At 41.5% G+C, this 21647-nt stretch overlaps 1 protein-coding gene across 2 annotated transcripts in view; it reads right to left on the bottom strand.

Annotated features, from left to right (window-relative positions):
• The window catches only part of CAPN11 (calpain 11), a 65947-nt gene that overhangs the window by 34858 nt on the left and 9442 nt on the right, over positions 1–21647 (bottom strand). For both annotated transcript variants that reach the window (XM_070734222.1, XM_070734223.1), the window contains exons 2-3: positions 8838–9128; positions 5780–5849 (exon numbers count right to left, since the gene is read on the bottom strand). In XM_070734222.1, coding sequence (XP_070590323.1) covers positions 5780–5849; positions 8838–9083 — 316 coding nt within the window. In that variant the 5' untranslated portion in view covers positions 9084–9128. The remainder of the gene's footprint in view (positions 1–5779; positions 5850–8837; positions 9129–21647) is intronic.

The following is a 21647-nucleotide window of genomic DNA, read 5'->3' as shown; positions in this document are numbered from 1 at the left end:
AGCCTCGAGGTGATGAGGGCATGAGTGACTGTGAGCAGTGACTCCCGGTCCAAGTAGGGTCGCAACTGGTGCACAAGGCGAACCTGGGCAAACGTCCCCCTCGCCACAGCTGAAAGATGTTTCCCTAATGTCAGCTGTGGATCGAGGAGGACGCCCAAGTTGCGAACCTTCTCTGAGGGGGCCAGTGATTCTCCCCCCAGGGTAATGGATGGACAGATGGAGTTGTCCTTGGGAGGTAAGATCCACAGCCACTCCGTCTTGTCTGGGTTGAGTTTGAGCTTGTTGACACTCATCCAGGTCCTAACATCCTCCAGGCACCGGCCCATCACTTCCACTGCTTATGAAAGGAAGATATAAATATTTGCCAACACAGCACAGTTCTAATCATTTCACCCCCCCCCTCAAAAAATTATAAATATTATTGGAACTACACGTCGAAGTGGCTAATGGTGCCACATGTAGGCTTGTGTGAATGAGAGGGAGAACCATTTGGGAAGTCCTCATTTTTAAAAATTTCTCATATTGTATATGGTTCTATAATCTGAAAAGTTATCCAGAAGGTTCAAACCCCTGCAGCTATATTTTTCAGAGTTGCAATAATGGGGAGCACACATTTCCTTTTCCGGCTATCAAAGAAACAAAAGGCCTTGTCTAGCAGAGAAAAGTGGACTCTATCACAGATTCCTTGGATCCAACAAGAACTTGCTGGATTAAATTAGTGGTTCCCAACCTTTTTTTAGCCATGCCCCACCTAAGCATCTCTAAAATCCTGATGTCTCTCCCGCCACATATCATTCTTAGTATTCAAAGGGTGAACTCCTAACTCACATAGAGGAAGCCTAGAAGATGGTTAACTTGGTTTAAACATAGAAACATAGAAGACTGACGGCAGAAAAATATCTCATGATCCATCGAGTCTGCCATTATACTATTTTTTGTATTTTATCTTAGGATGAATATATCCCAGGCATCCCAGGCATGTTTAAATTCAGTTACTAGGGATTTACCAACCACGTCTGCTGGAAGTTTGTTCCAAGGATCTACTACTCTTTCAGTAGAATAATATTTTCTCATGTTGCTTTTGATCTTTCCCCCAACTAACTTCAGATTGTGTCCCCTTGTTCTTGTGCTCACTTTCCTATTAAAAACACTTCCCTCCTGCACCTTATTTAACCCTTTAACATATTTAAATGTTTCAATCATGTCCTCCCTTTTCCTTCTGTCCTCCAGACCAGCGTTTCCCAACCGCTGTGCCGCGGCACACTGGTGTGCCGCGAGACAAGGTCAGGTGTGCCGTGAAGTTCCGCTTCCAAACCGGAAGTTGAGTGTCCCGGCTTGCTTCTTCACACCTTCATTTTCGCGCCTTTCTTCTTCGTGCCTTCTTTGCAGCAGGTGAGCTTGGGACTCGGTGGGATGGCAATAGCAGCGGCTGAGGCTTTCACTTGTGGCATCGGGAGTGCTAATAGCGGCGGTGGCGGGAATAGCGGGGGGGGGCTCCTGCAAGTGGAAGCCTCAGCCCTGGAGCCCCCTCGCGCCCATGGCTTCTCGTCGATGCCTCTGCCTGCCCGATCCGCGGGAGTGCTAATAGCGGCGGTGGCGGGAATAGCGGGGGGGGGCTCCTGCAAGTGGAAGCCTCAGCCCTGGAGCCCCCTCGCGCCCATGGCTTCTCGTCGATGTCTCTGCCTGCCCGATCCGCGGGAGTGCTAATAGCGGCGGTGGCGGGAATAGCGGGGGGGGGGCTCCTGCAAGTGGAAGCCTCAGCCCTGGAGCCCCCTCACGCCCATGGCTTCTCGTCGATGTCTCTGCCTGCCCGATCCGCGGGAGTGCTAATAGCGGCGGCGGGCAGGAGCCCCTCCGCTATTCCCGCCGCCGCCGCTATTAGCACTCCCGCAAATCGGGCAGGCAGAGACATCGATGAGAAGCCATGGGCGCGAGGGGGCTCCAGGGCTGAGGCTTCCACTTGCAGGAGCCCCCCGCGCTATTCCCGCCGCCGCCGCTATTAGCACTCCCGCGGATCTGGCAGGCAGAGGCATCGACGAGAAGCCATGGGCGCGAGGGGGCTCCAGGGCTGAGGCTTCCACTTGTGGCTGTCCCCGCTTGCCTGATCCTTCCTTCTCTCCGGCTTTTTTGGGGCTTTTTTCTTCCACAGTGGTGGCTGCAGCGGCGCTGGCGATCCGGCCGCTAGCCGCTCCAAGCGCTGTGGGAACGCCCACCCCTCTCACAGTCCCGTCCCGGGCTGTCAGTAAAGGGGCTGCTTGCTCGGAACATTCAAACTAAGGGAAACCTTCGCTGGCCTTCACAGAGAAGAAAGGAAGAGAGAGAACGAGAGAGAGCAACAGAGAGAGAGAGAGAGTGAGAAAGAACAAGAGAGAGAAAGCATGAGAGAGAGAGAAAGAACAAGAGAGAGAAAGAAAATAAGAGAGAACAAGAGAGAGAGAGAGACTAAGAGAGAGAGAAATAAAAGAGAGAGAGAGAAAATAAGAGAATGAGAGAGAGCAACAGAGAGAGAGAAAGAACAAGAAAAAGCATGAGAGAAGAAAAGCAAGAGAGAAAAAGAGAGATAGCAAGAGATACTGAAAGAAAGCAAGAGAGAGAGAAAAAAAGAAAGCAAGAGAGACAGATAGGAAGAGGAAAGGAGAGAGAGAGAAATGAGAACAAAAAGGAGAGGAGAAATGAGAAAATTATTGAGGCAGAGAATGAGAGGAGAGAGAAACAAGAGAGAGAGAGAGAGGTGATTCTCGAAGCATGGTAAAAAGCACCCAAATAATAATAAAAAAACCCCAGCCCTCACCTGTTTTTGAAAAGAATAAAAGAGAATAAAACCCCAGCCCTCACCTGGTTTTGGAAATGGTTTGAGTACACACAGACATATAAGGGGCGGGGGGAGAGACAGAAATGAGACAGTAGTATAAATTTGAGGAGGGATGATTGATGATTGACTGTATTTATAAGGGGATGTTACATGGGATTGTATGTTCTATGTATAAATACATGTAGAAATACTGTAGATCTGAAGGTCAGCAGTTAAAATCTCATCCCCAGCTCCAGGTTGACTCAGCCTTCCATCCTTCCGAGGTGGGTAAAATGAGGACCCAGATTGTGGGGGCAATATACTGGCTCTGTTAAAAAATGCTATTGCTAACATGTTGTAAGCCGCCCTGAGTCTAAGGAGAAGGGGGCATAAAAATTGAATAAATAAATAAATAAATAAATAATATTTACTGTCTTTTTGTGTCATTTTGGTTGGTGGTGTGCCCCAGGATCTTGTAAATGTAAAAAGTGTGCCGCGGCTCAAAAAAGGTTGAAAATCACTGCTCCAGACTATACAGATTGAGTTCGTTAAGTCTTTCCTGATACGTTTTATGCTTAAGACCTTCCACCATTCTTGTAGCCCGTCTTTGGACCCGTTCAATTTTGTCAATATCTTTTTGTAGGTGAGGTCTCCAGAACTGAACACAGTATTCCAAATGTGGTCTCACCAGCACTCTATATAGAGGGATCACAATCTCCCTTTTCCTGCTTGTTACACCTCTAGCTATGCAGCCAAGCATCCTACTTGCTTTTCCTACTGCCCGACCACTCCTACCGCCCAACCACAAGGTTCCAATTGCCCCAAATTGCCTCCCTGTGGGGTGTGGGCCCCATGTTGGATACCAGGGATTTAGATCCTTCAGCATCAGTTTTCTCTGTTTCGGTTGCAGTTTAAGTTATCATGAAAAAGACACTGAGAATTTTTTCTAACCCCTTCAACTGGATCTAGTGACTCTATTCTTGAATATGGAAAAATGGATTATTCTTAACTATTGCTTAGAGAAAGATGACACCAAGCTGTGATTTATAATTCTAGATCATTTCTCTAATTGTTTTTTCTACTTTCAGACATAACCAGGAGCCCAAATGATTTACAAGTAGCAGGAGAAAAATGGGAGTTTGCAAACTCCAGGCTCATCTATATCATTATAAACAATGTTTGCCACTGTTTAAACAGATCTGATATTCCTTTTCATAGCAAAGTATTCCCCTTAAGCTGCCTTGTTTAGGAAGGGGGGAAAGTTAACATTTTCTATCACAAAACACCTTATAAGGCAGCCGGTTTAAGGGAGTGAGCTCACCAAGTCAATTAACAGGGAGAGCTAGTTTGCCTTAGAGAGTTTAAGAGGAATCTCTGTTTGTTCCTCTAAATCAAGAGTTTTTACTTGGTTAATCTAAAAGCCTGAGAGATGAGAAGGAAAAAGCCTTTCCATGGGTGGTATTGTAAGATGATTTGCAGGCGTCTGCGACAATAATCTGCAATGTTTGTAATAAATTTGTCCTTTTATCTGAAACTAATCTTGGATATTTTTGTAACAAATGCAAGAACTGGAGCAGAGAATGGTTGACGAGAAAGGACAAGGAAAATCTATTTTAAAATCTATGACCGACACAGTTTGTTTTCGTTTGCTTTAGGGGTTCTATCATGCTGTGCTCCAGGAAAGGATGCTTCGGACCTTTGAGATACTGTACTTCAGAAAGACATTTTTGGAAATCATATGTCACAATTCCTTCCGATCCTCTTCAATTTATCAAAAAAATGACTATTACTGATTCCCTTCCATCCATCATGATTCATAACATGATTCGCGTGTCAAGAAATATGGACAAATGCATCCAAAAAACACTCTGCCAGATTGTATTTTTACTGCAATGCCATTTCAATCCCTGTTTATAATTTAATGATGGCCTAAACCAAACATTTGCTTTGGAAACAAAGTATTTAAAATATCGAATTCCATTTTTCACAGATATAGAACTTTCAAATGTAATCTACAAAGAGTTAAAGCAGCAAAGAGATATTGATCTACCTTGAAGAATAATGTACATAATGCACGGAGACTCCTAATGGCACTCTCACTACAGAAATAAGTATTCTCGAAATCTCCAGCTTAATAAAACTAATCCTCTTAATTTTGAATTTTGTAGCTCTAAGGGATGCTGTATTTTTAAATACAGTATATTCAATACAGATTTAGAAGTCAGAGCAGGGTTAAGCTTCTTAATTCTTCTGCTTGGTTTGCTCTGTAGCCTACAGAACTATATCTATACTCCCCCCCCTCCCTGAATTCCAGTCCTAATTTGTATGGTGAAATTGGTAACTTGAAAGACTAAGCCTTAAAACTCACACAAACTTTGTAACATAACTTGATGCAAATAGTTTAAAAGTTTTCTTGTTATCTTTTGGGCTTTTAATAGCACGGTCCATAGAATATGCATTGCACTAAAAATGTACTACTCTATTTGCTAATATAATAAAGGCCTTTATTGTCCACATCAATGGTTTCAAGATGTTTGAGAGTTTAGAGAAGGCTTTGGATTACCGAATTTTGGATTATATTATCAGGCAGCAATGTTGACATGGATGAAAGAATGGATTGTATTGAGAAATGAAAAGTTATTGACATTGGAGGGACACGATTAGCAATTGGGTTGTCATGCCTTTTTATGGTATGGGAAAAATAAGATACATGGTTATTTTCAAAGATATTATATAAGTCACCTTAATATTAACATGGGAAAAATTAGAGAACAACATTATTTGAAGATACCACTTTGGCTTTCAATGATGGAAGCACATCCAAACATTATTAAGATGGGAAATATTATTAGATATAAGGATATTTTGTGAGGGAAGGCAGAACTTAAATAAGAAACAAGAACTGGCAAAATATTCCAGCATCTCTGATTAATGCTTATGTAACCATCAGCTTACCATTTGTTATGTAATTAACTATACAATACTCACCCAAAGCCCCCTGGCAGATATCTGTCCTTGTTGCACCTCCGACAATAAACTGAGGGTCATCTACAATTTCCTGTCAAAAGATATATTATGAAGGAGGTTTCCTCATTGTTCTCATACAAACACAAGGGGAAACATGAAATACAATATGCATGCAATGTGGCTAAAAAAATCAGGTAAATGGATTTCTGAGCAAGGCTAAAGTTACTCTCTAGTCATTCTTCTCTATTTTCCTTTATATTGCTTAGTAATAGTAAGTCCGACTTTCTAAGACCCACTAATTCTTTTGTACATTTGCAAATGCATGTTCTCCTTTTCCTCTTTTATGAGACTCAGCATAATGCTTTATTTAATCAAACAGTTCTATTGTCTTTTATAGCCAGAACAACTCACACCCACTAAGATCCTATAACCACCTTCCTTACATGGCATTGTGTGACTTTGTGAGTTTTATTCCAAAGCTCTGCAAACAGTCCCTGCTTTACAGGTGAAACTTGAAAAATTAGAATATCGTGCAAAAGTTCATTTATTTCAGTAATGCAACTTAAAAGTGAAACTAATACTGTATATGACAGAGAGAGAGAGACTCATTACATACAAAGCAAGATAGTTCAAGCATTGATTTGTCATAATTGTGATGATTATGGGGTACAACTAATGAAAACCTCAAATCCCACAATCTCAGAAAATTAAAATATTGTGAAAAGGTGCAATATTCCATGCTCAAAGTGTCCCACCCTAATCAAATCATATAATTAAGACATAAAACCTGCAAAGGGTTTCTGAGCTTTTAAATGGTCTCTCAGTCTGCTTCAGTAGGAATCACAATGATGGGCAAAACTGCTGACCTGACAGTTGTGCAGAAAACCATCATTCTCACCCTCCATAAGGAGAGAAAGCCTCAAAAGGTCATTGCAAAGGAAGTTGGATGCTCCCAAAGTGCTGTATCAAAGCACATTAATAGAAAGTTATGTGGAAGGGACAAGTGTGGAAGAAAAAGGTGCACAAGCCGCAGGGATGACCGCAGCCTGGAGAGGATTGTCAGGAAAAGGCCATTCAAAAGTGTTGGGGACTTTCACAAGGAGTGGAAAGGATCGCACCTGGTGTATTATGTTCCTTATACTAGTGTTTCCCAACCTTGACAAATTGAAGATATTTGGACTTCAACTCCCAGAATTCCCCAGCCAGCAAATGCTGGCTGGGGAATTCTGGGAGTTGAAGTCCAGATACCTCCAAGTCGCCAAGGTTGGGAAACACTGCCTTATACTGTCCCTGTAATCATGCAAAAGACTAGGAAAGATCAAGTGTCGATTACTGCTCCCAAATGGGTCAGCCTTGTGGATGGGGTACAATGGCTTTTCTCCCAATTTACGGAGAACCCATGTTCTTGTAGGGTCTGGGCAGTGAAACTGAAATTCGTCTCCGCCTGTATTGAGGACAACCCATGAATTAACACGTTGTCCAGGTAACACTGCAGATGGATGGGCCTCCTGCAAAGGTGTGCTGCTATGATGTCCAGGAGCTTTATGAAAACCTTTGGGGCAGAGGACAGTCTGAAGGGAAGGGCTTTGTACTTACTGCCCCTGTCACTTCCAAACCAAATTGCATTTTTCTTTTTTTTTTAAGTTTTCCAATTGAAGTCAAACCAAATCCGAATTTAATTCAATTAATTGCCACAATTACTGAAGTTATCAGGAGCAACTCAATCTGTGTCCCACTAGTCCGTCTGAGTTGAACAAATTGGAGCTTGGCTGGACGAAGATGCGTGGTCAAACAAATTACAAGTCAGTCCCTGGCCAATCAGATGAGAAGATAACCCATGCATGGACTCTCCAAGCAGTGCACAGGAGAATACTTAACAATGCACAGTTGTTTGAGTCAAGACTTAATACAATACATTCATCCACTTGTAATCATAGTTCCCTCTAAGCTGAGCAGTGAGCAATCGCTCACTTAAAAATCATCATCAACTCAGAGTTTTCCAAACCTGCCCAGAAGCCGAGAGGGAAAGAATGAGAGGGAAGGAGAGAGAGAGGAAGAGAGGAAGAGAGAGAAACAGAAAAAAGAGAGGAAGGAAAAGAGAAAGAAAAATAATGGGAGTAAGGAAGAGAGAAAGAAAATCAAAATCTAGTTTGAAACTAGCTCAACTATTTAAGTGGCATTTTGATATTGATAGAGTTGCCCTATAATGAGCTCACTGTTATAGACACACAGTACAGTATTTTATTTTGAAATTCTCTGAGGCAAAACAGGGTGGGTTTTTTATTTGTTTCTTTTATTTTGAAATTCTCTGAGGCAAAACAGGGTGGGTTTTTTATTTCTTTGTTTGTTTGTTTGTTTATTTATTTATTTATTTATTTATTTATTTATTTATTATTTCTGTGCCGCCCAGTCCCAAAGGGACTGCTGCTCAGACACTATACTTTTCTGCCTACCCCCCAAAAAAATTTGAGGGAACACTGCTTGTAATCAATCTTGAAGTTGGCTCCTGTCCACACTTCATAAACTGCCCAGATGTTTTGAAATTAGGAACAGGAAATGTTACTAATAAGGACATAGATAGAGACCATAAAAATAACTAAAGTAAAGCCTGGGTTTAATGGTTTAAGAGATTGTTAAATTTATTCATCGAGTTGCAATCAGTCTTGAAGTTGGCTCCTGTCCACACTTCATAAACTATCCAGATGTTTTGAAATTAGGAACAGGAAATGTTACTAATAAGGACACAGATAGTGACCATAAAAATAACTAAAGTAAAGCCTGGGTTTAATGGTTTAAGAGATTGTTAAATTTGTAAATCCAAACATATATCATTGATTGCAATCTATCTTTAATGCTTAGTCCAAATAACTTCGGATGTAATTAATTTGTCAGTTAGTTTGAGATGCTGTCCAGATTTTAAAAAAAATGTCTATTGCATCTGAAGTCTACTAAAATGCGTTTTTGCCAAATCTATTAGAGTTAGTTCAGTAAGCCACAATGAAATCTACTATATTTGAATGCAGACCACAATATCAAATTATTCCATTACTAAAGCTTTCTTCAGTACACAGATACTCACTGATGGGCGCTTCCAATGCACCCCACGGGTCTTGCTAGAATTAGGGCCCAGTTCCTTGAAGCCAAGGACTGAAGGAACAGCAGGAAACAGAGGGTCTTCAAATAATACTCCGTTCTCCAAACATTGTTGCTTCAGGGTTTCATAATCTTGACCAAGGTGCTTCACAGAATTCTGGTGCTCACCCACACCCTCAGCTCGGAGACGGTCTCTTTCCAGCTTGGCAGCAATTCCTCCAAAAGAAAACATGATACACCCTGCTTGACAGGGACAACTGGTGCCTCAGCAGTTCTCCTAGAACCCAAAATAAGGACATATGTGAGTTAGACCAAAGATCAAAAATCAAATCTGCAGTTACGGGACAAGGGTATTTCTGGAGATTTTTGGCCAACACAACAAAGGAGCTGGGAAATACACTGCTCAAAAATAAATAAATAAAGGAAATACTTAAACAACACAATATAACTCCAAGTAAATCAAACTTCTGTGAAATCAAACTGTCCACTTAGGAAGCAACACTGATTGACAATCAATTTCACATGCTGTGGTGCACATTCAACTTTGTACCGAACAAAGTATTCAATTAGAATATTTCATTCATTCAGATCTAGGATGTGTTCATTGAATGTTCCCTTTAATTTTTTGAGCTTTGCCTAAGAAATCTAGAAAGGTGGTGTGCTGCTATAAATTTAGATACTAGTTACTGTGAACTCACTTTAAATTCTGATTTGTAACCAAAAGTCCCTGCAATGGACCATCACCATTCTTTTTTCTTTTAATCTAAGACTGACATCAAACCAGGGCAATTAGTTGACGAATGCTGTTGCTTGAGATTAAGCCATGACAGAGGCTAGAACCTGGGAAATGTTTCTTCAAAATTCCACATCCAGTTCTGACTAGCTTCACCTTCACCCTGAGGATTTTACTTCACTAATTGTTGCAGACTTTAGGGGGCAGTGTGCTCATCTCCATCTTAATCGCTGAGCCACCAGGCCACCTGTGTTTTCTATGACCTGCAAGATATTCTCGTTAGCAATTCAGCATCTATTCTTTGGAGCAGCATTGATATTGAATGAGAAGATTCTATCGGAAGGTAACTTGTTACTTTCCAGATGTGGATTGCAATGACTATCATTCATTAATCCTGAATATTTTTTGCTTAGGTTGACAGGTCCTGAGAATCAGCAGTATCTAGAAAGACAGCTGGGATGTACAAATTGCTTTACATAAAGAAACCCAGGCTTCTTTCTTAACCTATAAAACCATAAACCACAGTGGAATTACAACTATTTAAATCTATACATAGGGACTGCGTTTAACTTCCTCAATGGAAGTGGCAAACCAAAACATGAAACACAACAGCCAAGAATAATAAATTTGAAATAGTCAACTGGTATCTCTAAAATCTGGTTTCATACCAAACATTTGAGTATATTATATATAGATTTTAATGTTTTTTTAAATTATAATGCAATGCCTGATGTAGTGGTTGGTGGGGTAGAAGTTAGGATGATTCAAAAAGATAGAAAATTACTAATCACTATAATAAGTAGTATTGTTTACACCATTTTGAGTAAAATTATTTTTTCACTCTCTATGTCTTTATTGCAAAGGCACATCTTTCTTGCCTTTGGATTGCTACTGCAAGGTTCTAAGTACAGTGGTACCTCGTGATACGAACCCCTCGTCATACGAACTTTTCGAGATACGAACCCAGGGTTTGGAATTTTTTTGCCTCTTCTTACGAAGTTTTTTCACCTTACGAACCTGCTACCACCGCTGGGATGCCTCGCCTCCAGACTTTCGTTGTAAGCCAAGCACCAGTTTTTGCGATCCTGGGATTCCCCCGAGGCTCCCCTCCATGGGAAACCCCACCTCCTGACTTCCGCAAAAACGCAATGCTGTAGGGAAATCCCAGGAAGGGAATCCCAGGATCGCAAAAACGGGCAGAGTTTGGGGGACAAAAACGGGAAGAAAAGTCTCATGGAGCTCAAGGAAGGAGAAAGGTGTAGGGGAGATGAGCAGAGTGGGGTGGGAAAAAACAGGAAGAATAGACTCATGGAGCTCAAGGAAGGAGAAAGGTGTGGGGGAGATGAGCAGAGTGGGTGGGGGACAAAAACAGGAGGCAGGGACTCATGGAGCTCAAGAGAGGCTCTTTTCGTTGGGACTCCCTCCCCCCACTCAGCTTTGTCTGGCCACCGCTTTTTTTTAAAAGCCTTAATATTTTGGATTCTCCTAATGGGCTTGCACGCATTATTGGCTTTTCCATTGATTCCTATGGGAAACATTGTTTCATCTTACGAACTTTTCACCTTACGAACCTTCTCCTGGAACCAATTAAGTTCGTAAGACGAGGTATTACTGTATTTAAATCTGGATTTTACAAGTAAGCTAACTGCTCTCTATTGGACTATTGCCCTATAGTAGTTTCTTCTTCTTGTGCCATATCATTGGATGTTGGTGATCATATTGATGATCCTATTTTTATCAACATCCGCATGAAAAAGTGCTGCTGAGTTTTGTCCAAACCAGTCACTTAGATTTTGAAGCCATGAAGTTCTTCTACTGCCTGGACCTTGTTTGTATTCAATATTTCCCTGGAGCATTAAGTGAAGCATGCTGTATTTTTATGGGTGTTGCATCACATGTCCGAAATATTCTAATTTTCAATTTTAAATGGTTTCAATGATTTTCCTTGGTTTTTCCAGGCTGTTTATCATCTCCTCATTAATGATTTTATCAAGCCAACTTATACATAACAGCCGCCTGTAAGTTCACATTTCAAGTGTTTCTAGTCTTAAGTGGCTTTCTGTCAGAGACCAACTCTCTACTCCTTAGAGCAGGATAGAAAAGATGTAACGTCTGACAAGCCGGATTTTCAATAGTAGTGCAACAGGTAATTACCATTTGCAGTATGGAATTTAAAGATATCAGGCTAAATTGTATTGTGAATGCGGTACTTGGTTTGACCAAGTATGTTGTGTGAAGTATAACTTTTTTTAAAAAACCCAAATACTGTAGCACAAATCACATTTGTTGCAATATTCCATAATCTCAGTTTAGAGACATTCCGATCAAATTCATATTGTATGAATATTAAAAATAATGTTGCTCTATTTCTATGCAGCCTAAAGTTAGAGAAAGAAGAGAAGCCATACCTTTGGTAGGAACTTCTGGCAGAATTAAACAATTTTTAACACAGGATATCAACCATTTGACAGAGTACAAACAACCATGTTGCACTTTATTGAAAAATCTGAAACTTTAAAATACTATTTTGAAATATGCAAATAGACTTTAGGGAGTTATTTTCAGTGTTAGAAAAAATATATATTTGGAAGGGAGGGCGAGACCTCTCACTTCATTGAATTTGCTATCTTTTATTTTATTTTATTTTGTTGTATTGATCTTTTGATCTACTGTATTGATCTTTTGTTGTATTGATACTTTGTTGTAAATCAACTAACATGTCTATGAATCGGTATGAATGACCAAGTACGTGTGTTGCAGAATTGTTTTTGAGTTTTAATTGGGTTTTAGAAATTAGTTTGTTTTTTGTCTTGACTTTTTATTGTTATTGTTACTTGAAATTTACACTGTTGTAAGCTGCACTGAGTCCTTTGGGATTGGGCGGCATAGAAGTCAAATTAAATAAATAAATGAATGAATAAATGTTATTGTAATTTCTTTATCACAATGTTTACTGTGAGTCATCCAAAGTCATTAAAAATCAGGTGGCCTATATGTTTAATAAATCATCACCACCATATGTGATGGGGTTTTCTTTCAGAATTTGAACAGATTGCAACACTGGATGGATAACATGTTACTTTCCAGATATGGATTGCAATGTCCATCATTCATTAATCCTGAATATAGTTGCTTAGGTTGACAGGTCCTGAGAATTAGCAGTACTGTATCTGGAAAGACAGCTGAGATGTACAAATTGCTTTACATGAAGAAACCCAGGCTTCTTAACCTATAAAATCATAAGCCACAGTGGAATTGCAGCTATTTAAATCTATACACAGAGATTGCGTTTAACTTCCTCAGAAACAAATGTAAACAAGGGATCTTCTAACAATGGAATCTGCTCTTGGAGATTTTAAGACTTTTTTCCATTGCAAACCAAGAGCCAACCATAATCTCTACAGCTGTTATTCTAGAACACTGTTTCTCAACCTCAGAAACAACTCATTTCCTGGAATCAAATAATGTAAGGATTCGAAGTGACTGGGGCAACCTATTTCTATTTAGATAGAAACCCATCTAGCCTCTGTTTAAGGACCTCCAGAAAAAAGAAGTCCCTTACTTCCTGAGACAGACTCTATACCAAGGGCAGTGAACGGCTACCAAAATTTTTACTACCACACTGTGGGCATGGCTTATGCAGGATGCCCTGCATTTTCTTTCAACATCTTTCAGTGCAAATTGGGTGCTCTGGGGTCAAGCTCCATTTTTGTTAGCCCACTGCGTTCCCCCCCCCCCATCTGGGCAGTAGCCCACCCCTGGCAGGGGTGTCAAATTGGGTTTCTTTGAGGGCCAGACCAGCATTGCAGTTGTCCTCTGTGGGGCGGCTGTGGGGTGGGGTGGAGAAGACAGGACAGATGATAAATACCTCCTGCAACATTATGTCTGCCAAAACAGGGCACAGGGTGGCAGTGTGCCCCCCCCCAATGACCTGTTTTGGCCAGCAGGGTGATGCAGGAGGCTGTCCAAACCAAAAACAGGGTGTGGGCATGTCCTGCTTTTGCTAGCAGAGACAGACACTGTGGGCCAGTCCATTGCTACTTTCAGGCTGGCCCTGTGGGCCAGATCTAAACAACCTGCAGGCCAGATCTGGTGTGTGGGCCTTGAGTTTGACATCCCTGCTCTATACTATTGTGGAACAGCTCTGATCATCAGGATGTTTCTTCTGACATCAAATGGAATCTACTTCCTTGTAATTTCTTGACCAAGCCTCTGAAAAACTCCAAATAATTTTGTCTTTATCTTCTACAGACCTTAAGATTATGGAAGATAATTTCATGTATCTCCGGGACCTTCTTCTGCCGCACGAATCCCAGCGACCAGTTAGGTCCCACAGAGTTGGCCTTCTCCGGGTCCCGTCGACTAAACAATGTCGATTGGCAGGACCCAGGGGAAGAGCCTTCTCTGTGGCGGCCCCGACCCTCTGGAACCAACTCCCCCCAGATATCAGAGTTGCCCCCACCCTCCTTGCCTTTCGTAAGCTTCTTAAAACCCACCTCTGTCGTCAGGCATGGGGGAATTGAGATATTCCCCTCCCCCTAGGCTTATGAAATTTATGCACGGTATGTCTGTATGTATGATTGGTTCCTTAAATTGGGGTTTTTAAAATTACTTTTAATATTAGATTTGTTTATATTGTCTTTTACTGTTGTTAGCCGTCCCGAGTCTGCGGAGAGGGGCGGCATTCAAATCAAATCAAATCAAATCAAATCAAATCAAATCAGATCAAATCAAATCATGTTTATTTATTTAAGACAGATCTTAAGATTATGGAATACAACTTCATGTTTATTTATATATTAAATTATCTATCCCAGTGATGGCGAATCTATGGTACAGGTGGCACACAGAGCCATATCTGCTGGCACGCAAGCCGTTGCCCTAGCTCAGTTCCAATGTGCACCTGTGTGCCAGTCAGCTGATTTTTGGCTCGCACAGAGGCTCTGGGAGGGTGTTTTTGGCTTCCAAAGAGCCTCCGGGAGGATGGGGGGAGAGTGTTTTTAACACACATACCCGGCTCCAGGGAAGCCGTTAGAGCCTGGGGAGGGTGAAACATGAGCCTACTGGGCCCACCAGAAGTTGGGAAACAGGCTGTTTCTGACCTCCAGAGGGGGGGGGGAGCTGTTTTTGCCCACCCCAGGCATCGAATTATAAGTTTGCGCGCTCACGCATTCCTTCTATTCTTCTATTGATGTATTTTACTATGATTGTATCATCTGAAATCTACATTATGTATTAGACAAAATAAATAAATAAAAATAAAATAAAATAAATAGCGCAGAAGCACGCTCTTTCGGCATCCGAGGAAAACAAGGTTTGCCACAGATCTATAGAATCTGTATGGCTGCCCAAATAATTCTGAGTGTGTGCATAAAGTAAAAATGAATTAAAGCTTGATAGGGTGACATGTAATTAAAATAACACACATGGAACTATCTTCTAACATAGAACCCATACATCAGTTTTTACTGATACCTTGACTTCAGCATTCAATGGAAAACCCAAGTGTTTAAGGTCTTCAAGAAAACCAACAAGCTCAGGACTATTTGGATCTTAGATGGGGAAGGCAAAGGTCTACAAGACATTGTTTCACAGACAAGATCTGGAACATGACAACCCTGCTAGAACTGGTAGGATGGGGAAGAACACCAAATATTATGTTTAGTTTGGAGAATAGAGGTTGAATCTGTTGGATTTCATCTTAGTTTTGCTCAATGTTCTAGCAACTATTTCCAACTAACTCACTCTTTCTTCTATGACTCACTAGTAGGGTGGGGTAAAATAGAATCCCCATTCATCAGCACTCAGGCAAGTACTTCCTGCTTTATATAGTTTCATTGTTCTGTATCTAAGTTGACTGCAAACAGAATGCAAAGAAAAATAATTCTGATATGAACTGTATCAATCAAACTTGTAGTTGTTTTAAAAAAGAAAGACATTGCTTTAGATACAAAATGATAGCATGGTGGACACCTACTGGATCAGGGGTCTCCAAACTTGGCAATTTTAAGCTTGGTGGACTTCAACTCCCAAAATATTGGGAGTTGAAGTCTGCCAGGCTTAAAGTTACCAAGGTTGGAGATCCCTGAAGTCAGTGAAGGGCTACCAAATTTTTTACTACCACATTGTGGGCATGGCTTATGCAGGACGCCCTGCATTTTCTTTCAACATCTTTCAATGCAAATTGGGTGCTCTGGGGTGGAGCTCCATTTTTGCTACCCCACTGTGTTCCACCACCACCCCCTTTGGATACCAGCCCACCCCTACCTGCACTAGATGATACCACCTTGTCTCTTTTAATTGCAGTGCAATGATTGCCTGTTTTGTGTAGCCCTGAGGCAGCCACTGCATAAAGAAAGAGGTTATGATGCACAGGATGCAGGGATGAAATGTGAAAATTTTCCCTAGTGGTTCTGTGTGTGTGGCTTATTTTGTGTGTGTGGCTTGAGGTCTGTTGGGTGTGACTTCAGGTGGCATTGCATAGTCAGGTAACCGGGTGGGTGCTCTTGCTTAGCAACCAAACTTTTGGCTTCAATTGTGGTCATAAGTCTTTCTTTCTTTCTTTCTTTCTTTCTTTCTTTCTTTCTTTCTTTCTTTCTTTCTTTCTCTCTCTCTCCTTCCTTCCTTCCCTTATATATCTATAATCTATCAATATCTATAATCTACATCTAATCTATATCTATATATCTATATCATTATCATCACCACCACCACCACCAAAACCTGGAGCTCTCTCTCTCTCCCCCTCCCTCCCTCTCCCCCCCCCCAATCTATCTATTTATGGCAACACATACAAATTCAAATCTGGCCCAGAAAAGACACAGATCGTTGTTTTTCCAGTCACCCACCCCAGAAACCCCCACCAAAAAACAGCATGCAATATTAAACAGCATGCAATATCAGAGGATAATCAGAACTGCAGAAAAAACAATTGCTGTCAGCCTGCCTTCCATTGAGGACCTGTATACTACACGAGTCAAAAAGAGGGCGAAGAAAATATTTACTGACCCCTCGCATCCTGGACATAAACTGTTTCAACTCCTACCCTTCAAAACATCGCTATAGAGCACTGCACACCAAGACAACTAGACACAAGACCAGTTTTTTCCAGAATGCCATCACTCTGCTAAACAAATAATTCCCTCAACAATATCAAACTATTTACCACGTCTGCACTACTAGTTTACTACTAGTTTTTCTCATTATTCCTATCACCCATTTCCTCCCAGTTATGACTGTATGACTGTAACTTGTTGCTTGTTTTCTTAAGATTTTTATTAATATTGATTGTTTCTACATTGCTCATTTGACCCCTATGACAATGGTTAAGTGTGGTACCTTATGATTCTTAACAAATATCTCCGGGACCGCCTTCTGCCGCATGAATCCCAGCGACCAATTAGGTCCCACAGAGTTGGCCTTCTCTGGGTCCCATCAACTAAACAATGTTGTTTGGTGGGCCCCAGGGGAAGAGCCTTCTCTGTGGTGGCCCCGACCCTTTGGAACCAACTCCCCCCAGATATCAGAGTTGCCCCCACCCTCCTAGCCTTTCGTAAGCTCCTTAAAACCCACCTCTGTCATCAGGCATGGGGGAATTGGTACTTTCCCTCCCCCTAGGCTTATAAAATTTATGCATGGTATGCTAGTATGTATGATTGGTTTCTAAATTGGGGTTTTAAATTAACTTAAATATTAGATTTATTTACATTGTATTATTATTGCTGTGAGCCGCCCCGAGTCTGCGGAGAGGGGCGGCATACAAACCTGATAAATAAATAAATAAATAAATAAATAAATGTTTCTTTTTATTTTATGTACACTGAGAGCATATTCACCAAGACCAATTCCTTGTGTGTTCAATCACACTTGGCCAATAAAGTATTCTGTTCTATTCTATTTTCTATTCTATTCTGTATTCTATTCTATTCTATTCTGTATTCTATTCTAAACTGTTTGGAAAAACTCTTGTGTGAACACAGAGGATGCATTGTGCCGTACCTCTGCAGCCTGCAAATCAAGAAGGCCAGAATAGCTTTGGAAAGAGAGTTATATTTGGGCAAATAAAAGGTGGGATGGGAAAGGTTCCTCCCTTTCCCATGACTGCTGGAAACAGGAGAATTGAAATGAAATTCTCCCTAGATTTGCATAAACCCTCCTTTTGAGGTTTTTTTGAAGGGAGAGAAAAGAAGATGGGGTGGGCTGTCTCTCTCTGGAGCCCCCTTGCTCCAAATATACGAGAGGCTGGTGAGTCCTGTCCTTCCTCTAGGATGATTTTTGCAGTTCCCCTGTGTGGATGCACCCGGCAGAAGTGACAATGGTGGGGACAGAGTTTGCCTGGGCTCTCCGCCACCTGCGCAGGATGTGGATGGGCCACAACAGGCATGGCTGGTTCTTGCTGCAGCATTGCCAGCAAGGATCATGCCAGAGCCATTGTGCCCCGAGATCAGCTGGTTGGACTCTGCAAAGCCTTCGACTCAGTGGTTCACGACAAACTTCTCCTAAAACTCAAATCCTATGGCATCTCAGGACTCCTCCACAACTGGATTACTGCATTCCTGTCAAACAGGCAACAAGTTGTCGGAAGAGCCATTTCCACCCCCGTCCCTGTCAAAAGCAGTGTTCCCCAAGGCAGCGTACTAGGTCCTACTCTTTTCATCCTATACATCAATGACCTCTGTGATAATATTGCAAGCAACTGTGTGCTTTTTGCCGATGTGAAACTTTTCAACACCACTGACAACACACTCACTGTCCAAAAAGACCTTGACTTTATTTCAGATTGGTCTAACACCTGGCAACTTCAAATATCAACCAACAAATGCTCTACCCTCCACATCGGCAAAAAGAATCCAAACCTCGCATATGAACTGAATAAACAAATTCTCGCAGCCAACCCACACTCAGTAAAAGACCTTGGAATACTATATCAAACAACCTAAGTGCTAAAGCCCACTGCAACAATATCGCCAAAAAGGCTTCCAGAGTTGTTAACCTGATCCTACATAGCTTCTGCTCTGGCTATCTCACACTACAGGCATGGCTGGTTCTTGCTGCAGCATTGCCAGCAAGGATCATGCCAGAGCCATTGCCGGACGCACCTGTAATATCACCTTTGTGAGTAATTATTTATTATTATTATTTATTAGATTTGTATGCCACCTCTCCCTGTAGACTCTGAGTAAGGTTGAAAGTGAAGCGAAGATATACTTTGCTGTTATGTTTCCCTTTGGTTCTGTCATTCATTCGTTTTATAGGCTAATTATTGTGTGACCAGTCTGTTGGTTGGGTGTGAACATTATATAAATATGTTACAGCGAGAACATCATCACCCCTCCCCTCACACACACACACCAAGAAGAAGGAAGTGGTTACTGGGAAACCACAGACCAACAAGCAGTCGGAGATATGCCTATGTCTAATGAATGCAAATGAAGAAGATTGTAGCCATAGAAATTCTCTCTAATTTTTTATCATGTTTTCTAAGTTTGTCATTATCTTGTTAAGCTTGGTTAATTCTGTTTTCGTTGGCTCAAGAGCAGATACAGATGGAAAAGATGCTGGGGAAGTATAAATATTAAGCTTAGGAAGGTAATGACAAACTTAGAAAAGATTATGAAAAACAGGGAGAATTTCTATGACAACAAATAACCTGAGAAACAGTGGGGGAATTGGGATGGTGATCTTCAAACCACATGTTTAGAGATGTCAAGGGCATTGGGACTCTTATAATCCCACATTCATTCCTAGATTTATTTATTTATTTATTTATTAGATTTGTATGCCACCCCTCTCCATAGACTCAAGGCGGCTAATAACAATAATAAAAACAGCATATAACAAATCTAATATTTAAAATAACTAAAACACCCTTATTAAAAACCAAACAAGCACACACACAAACATACCATGTATAAATTGTATAGGCCTAGGGGGAAAGGATATCTCAGTTCCCCCATGCCTGACTACAGAGGTGGGTTTTAAGGAGCTTACGAAAGGCAAGAAGGGTAGGGACAATTCTGATCTCTGGGGGAGCTGGTTCCAGAGGGCCGGGGCCGCCACAGGGAAGGCTTTTCCCCTGGGTCCTGCCAATCGACATTGTTTAGTCGACGGGACCCAGAGAAGGCCAACTCTGTGGGACCTAACCGGTCGCTGGGATTCGTGCGGCAGAAGGCGGTCCCTGAGATATTCTGGTCAGATGCCATGAAGAGCTTTATAGGTCATAACCAACACTTTGAATTATGACCAGAAACTGATCGGCAACCAATGCAGACTGCGGAGTGTTGGTGTAACATGGGCATATTTAGGGAAGTCCATGATTGCTCTCGGAGATCAAATATAAGAGTGATTGCTGCTTTGAGGTGATAAACAGCAAGCAGGCAGATAAACACATTGGGCTCGGAGCCTGTGGACTAGAATAAAGGCTTACAATAAGCAGGATTGTGGGATGACAGAGATTAGTAGAATGTCCTTTGAAGAACTAAGAGATGTTACTAAGGATAGGAGAGTTGGCAAGTTATTCCCCCATGCAGTTCAAGGAACCCAACTCAATGTCTCCTAACAAACAGTAAGAAATGAAAGAGGTATTGACTGTTTTGCCCATTTTAATGTTAGAATGGATTTTTGCCCTTGAAATTTGGGGTTTCACAAAGATTTGTATTTTTTTCCCCAATGGCTTTTCCTCTGACACAATTGCAAACTTTCTGCATCATCATGTATTTGTTGATAAAGAAGAAAATCATTTTCTTCCCCCAGGTTGGCTAAATCTATGTTCAAATTGTCATTGCACTCTTTATATCCCTCTGATGGTTGAAGCTTTCTGAGCCAGCTCCAAGGTGAATAAGAGGTTGTGATATTAATGGGTAAATTTTCAATTCAATGGTATTATTTACATGTGAGGATTTGCCTGTGCACATGCACTATTTACATGAGAGTCCCACCAAACTCCCTCTATTCAAATTGAAATTCAAAATCTGATTCTCAAAATATCACCATTTTTTTTAAAAAGTCAGTATCTAACAGAGATTTCCTTAACTGAAATATAAGACTGGAGATTTCTGGTCTAACAAGATAATATACAGTGATACCTCATCTTACGAACTTAATTGGTTCCGGGACGAGGTTCTTAAGGTGAAAAGTTTGTAAGACAAAACAATGTTTCCCATAGGAATCAATGGAAAAGCGATTAATGCGTGCAAGCCCAAAACTCACCCCTTTTGCCAGCCGAAGCGCCCGTTTTTGTGCTGCTGGGATTCCCCTGAGGCTCCCCTCCATGGGAAACCCCACCTCCGGACTTCCGTTGCCAGCGAAGCGCCCATTTTTGCACTGCTGGGATTCCCCTGCAACATCGCAAAAACACGGAAGTCCGGAGATGGGGTTTTCCATGGAGGGAAGCCTCAGGCGAATCCCAGCAATGCAAAAACGGGTGCTTCGCTGGCAATGGAAATCCGGAGGTGGGGTTTCCCAGCGAGGGAAGCCTTTGGCTTGTAACAGAGGTCCGGAGGCGGGGTATGGCAGTGGTGGCAGCTTGGGTTTGTAAGGTGAAAATAGTTCGGAAGAAGAGGCAAAAAAATCTTAAACCCTGGGTTCGTATCTCGAAAAGGGATTCGTAAGACAAGGTATCACTGTAATGAGAAATGCCAATGAGATTGATATGGGGAAGTTGCAGATATGGACAGAATACTGTGTCCCAGACTCCCATTATTTCCCGAGTCTACCATTCACGGACTGCCAGTTAAATCCAGAATAATCATTGCGCTTCCCTAACTCTAAAATCTGCAGCTACTCTTTCAGCAAGTTTCATACACACAGCTCTCCCATTTAGCTTTATTCCCTTTATCACAACACCATCCCCTGAACTTGACACCATGCCAACTGGAGTCATCAATGCTTAGTCAGCTTCTAAACATTTGCAAATGATGTGCAAATGCCACAACCATTTCCCTTTTTTGCCAGCAGACTCTGGTCCATGCATATTTGTAAAATATTATTGCACACAAATAGTAGGGTACTTTGCTTTCTTCTCATTTCCCACTTCCAACCACTTTCACTTAAGAAGGAAAATGG

This window comes from Erythrolamprus reginae, chromosome 1 (genome assembly GCF_031021105.1).
Source record: "Erythrolamprus reginae isolate rEryReg1 chromosome 1, rEryReg1.hap1, whole genome shotgun sequence".
Taxonomy (NCBI): domain Eukaryota; kingdom Metazoa; phylum Chordata; class Lepidosauria; order Squamata; family Dipsadidae; genus Erythrolamprus; species Erythrolamprus reginae.
Note: the sequence above shows the minus strand (reverse complement) of the source record. Positions and strands in the feature narration are given on the sequence as shown.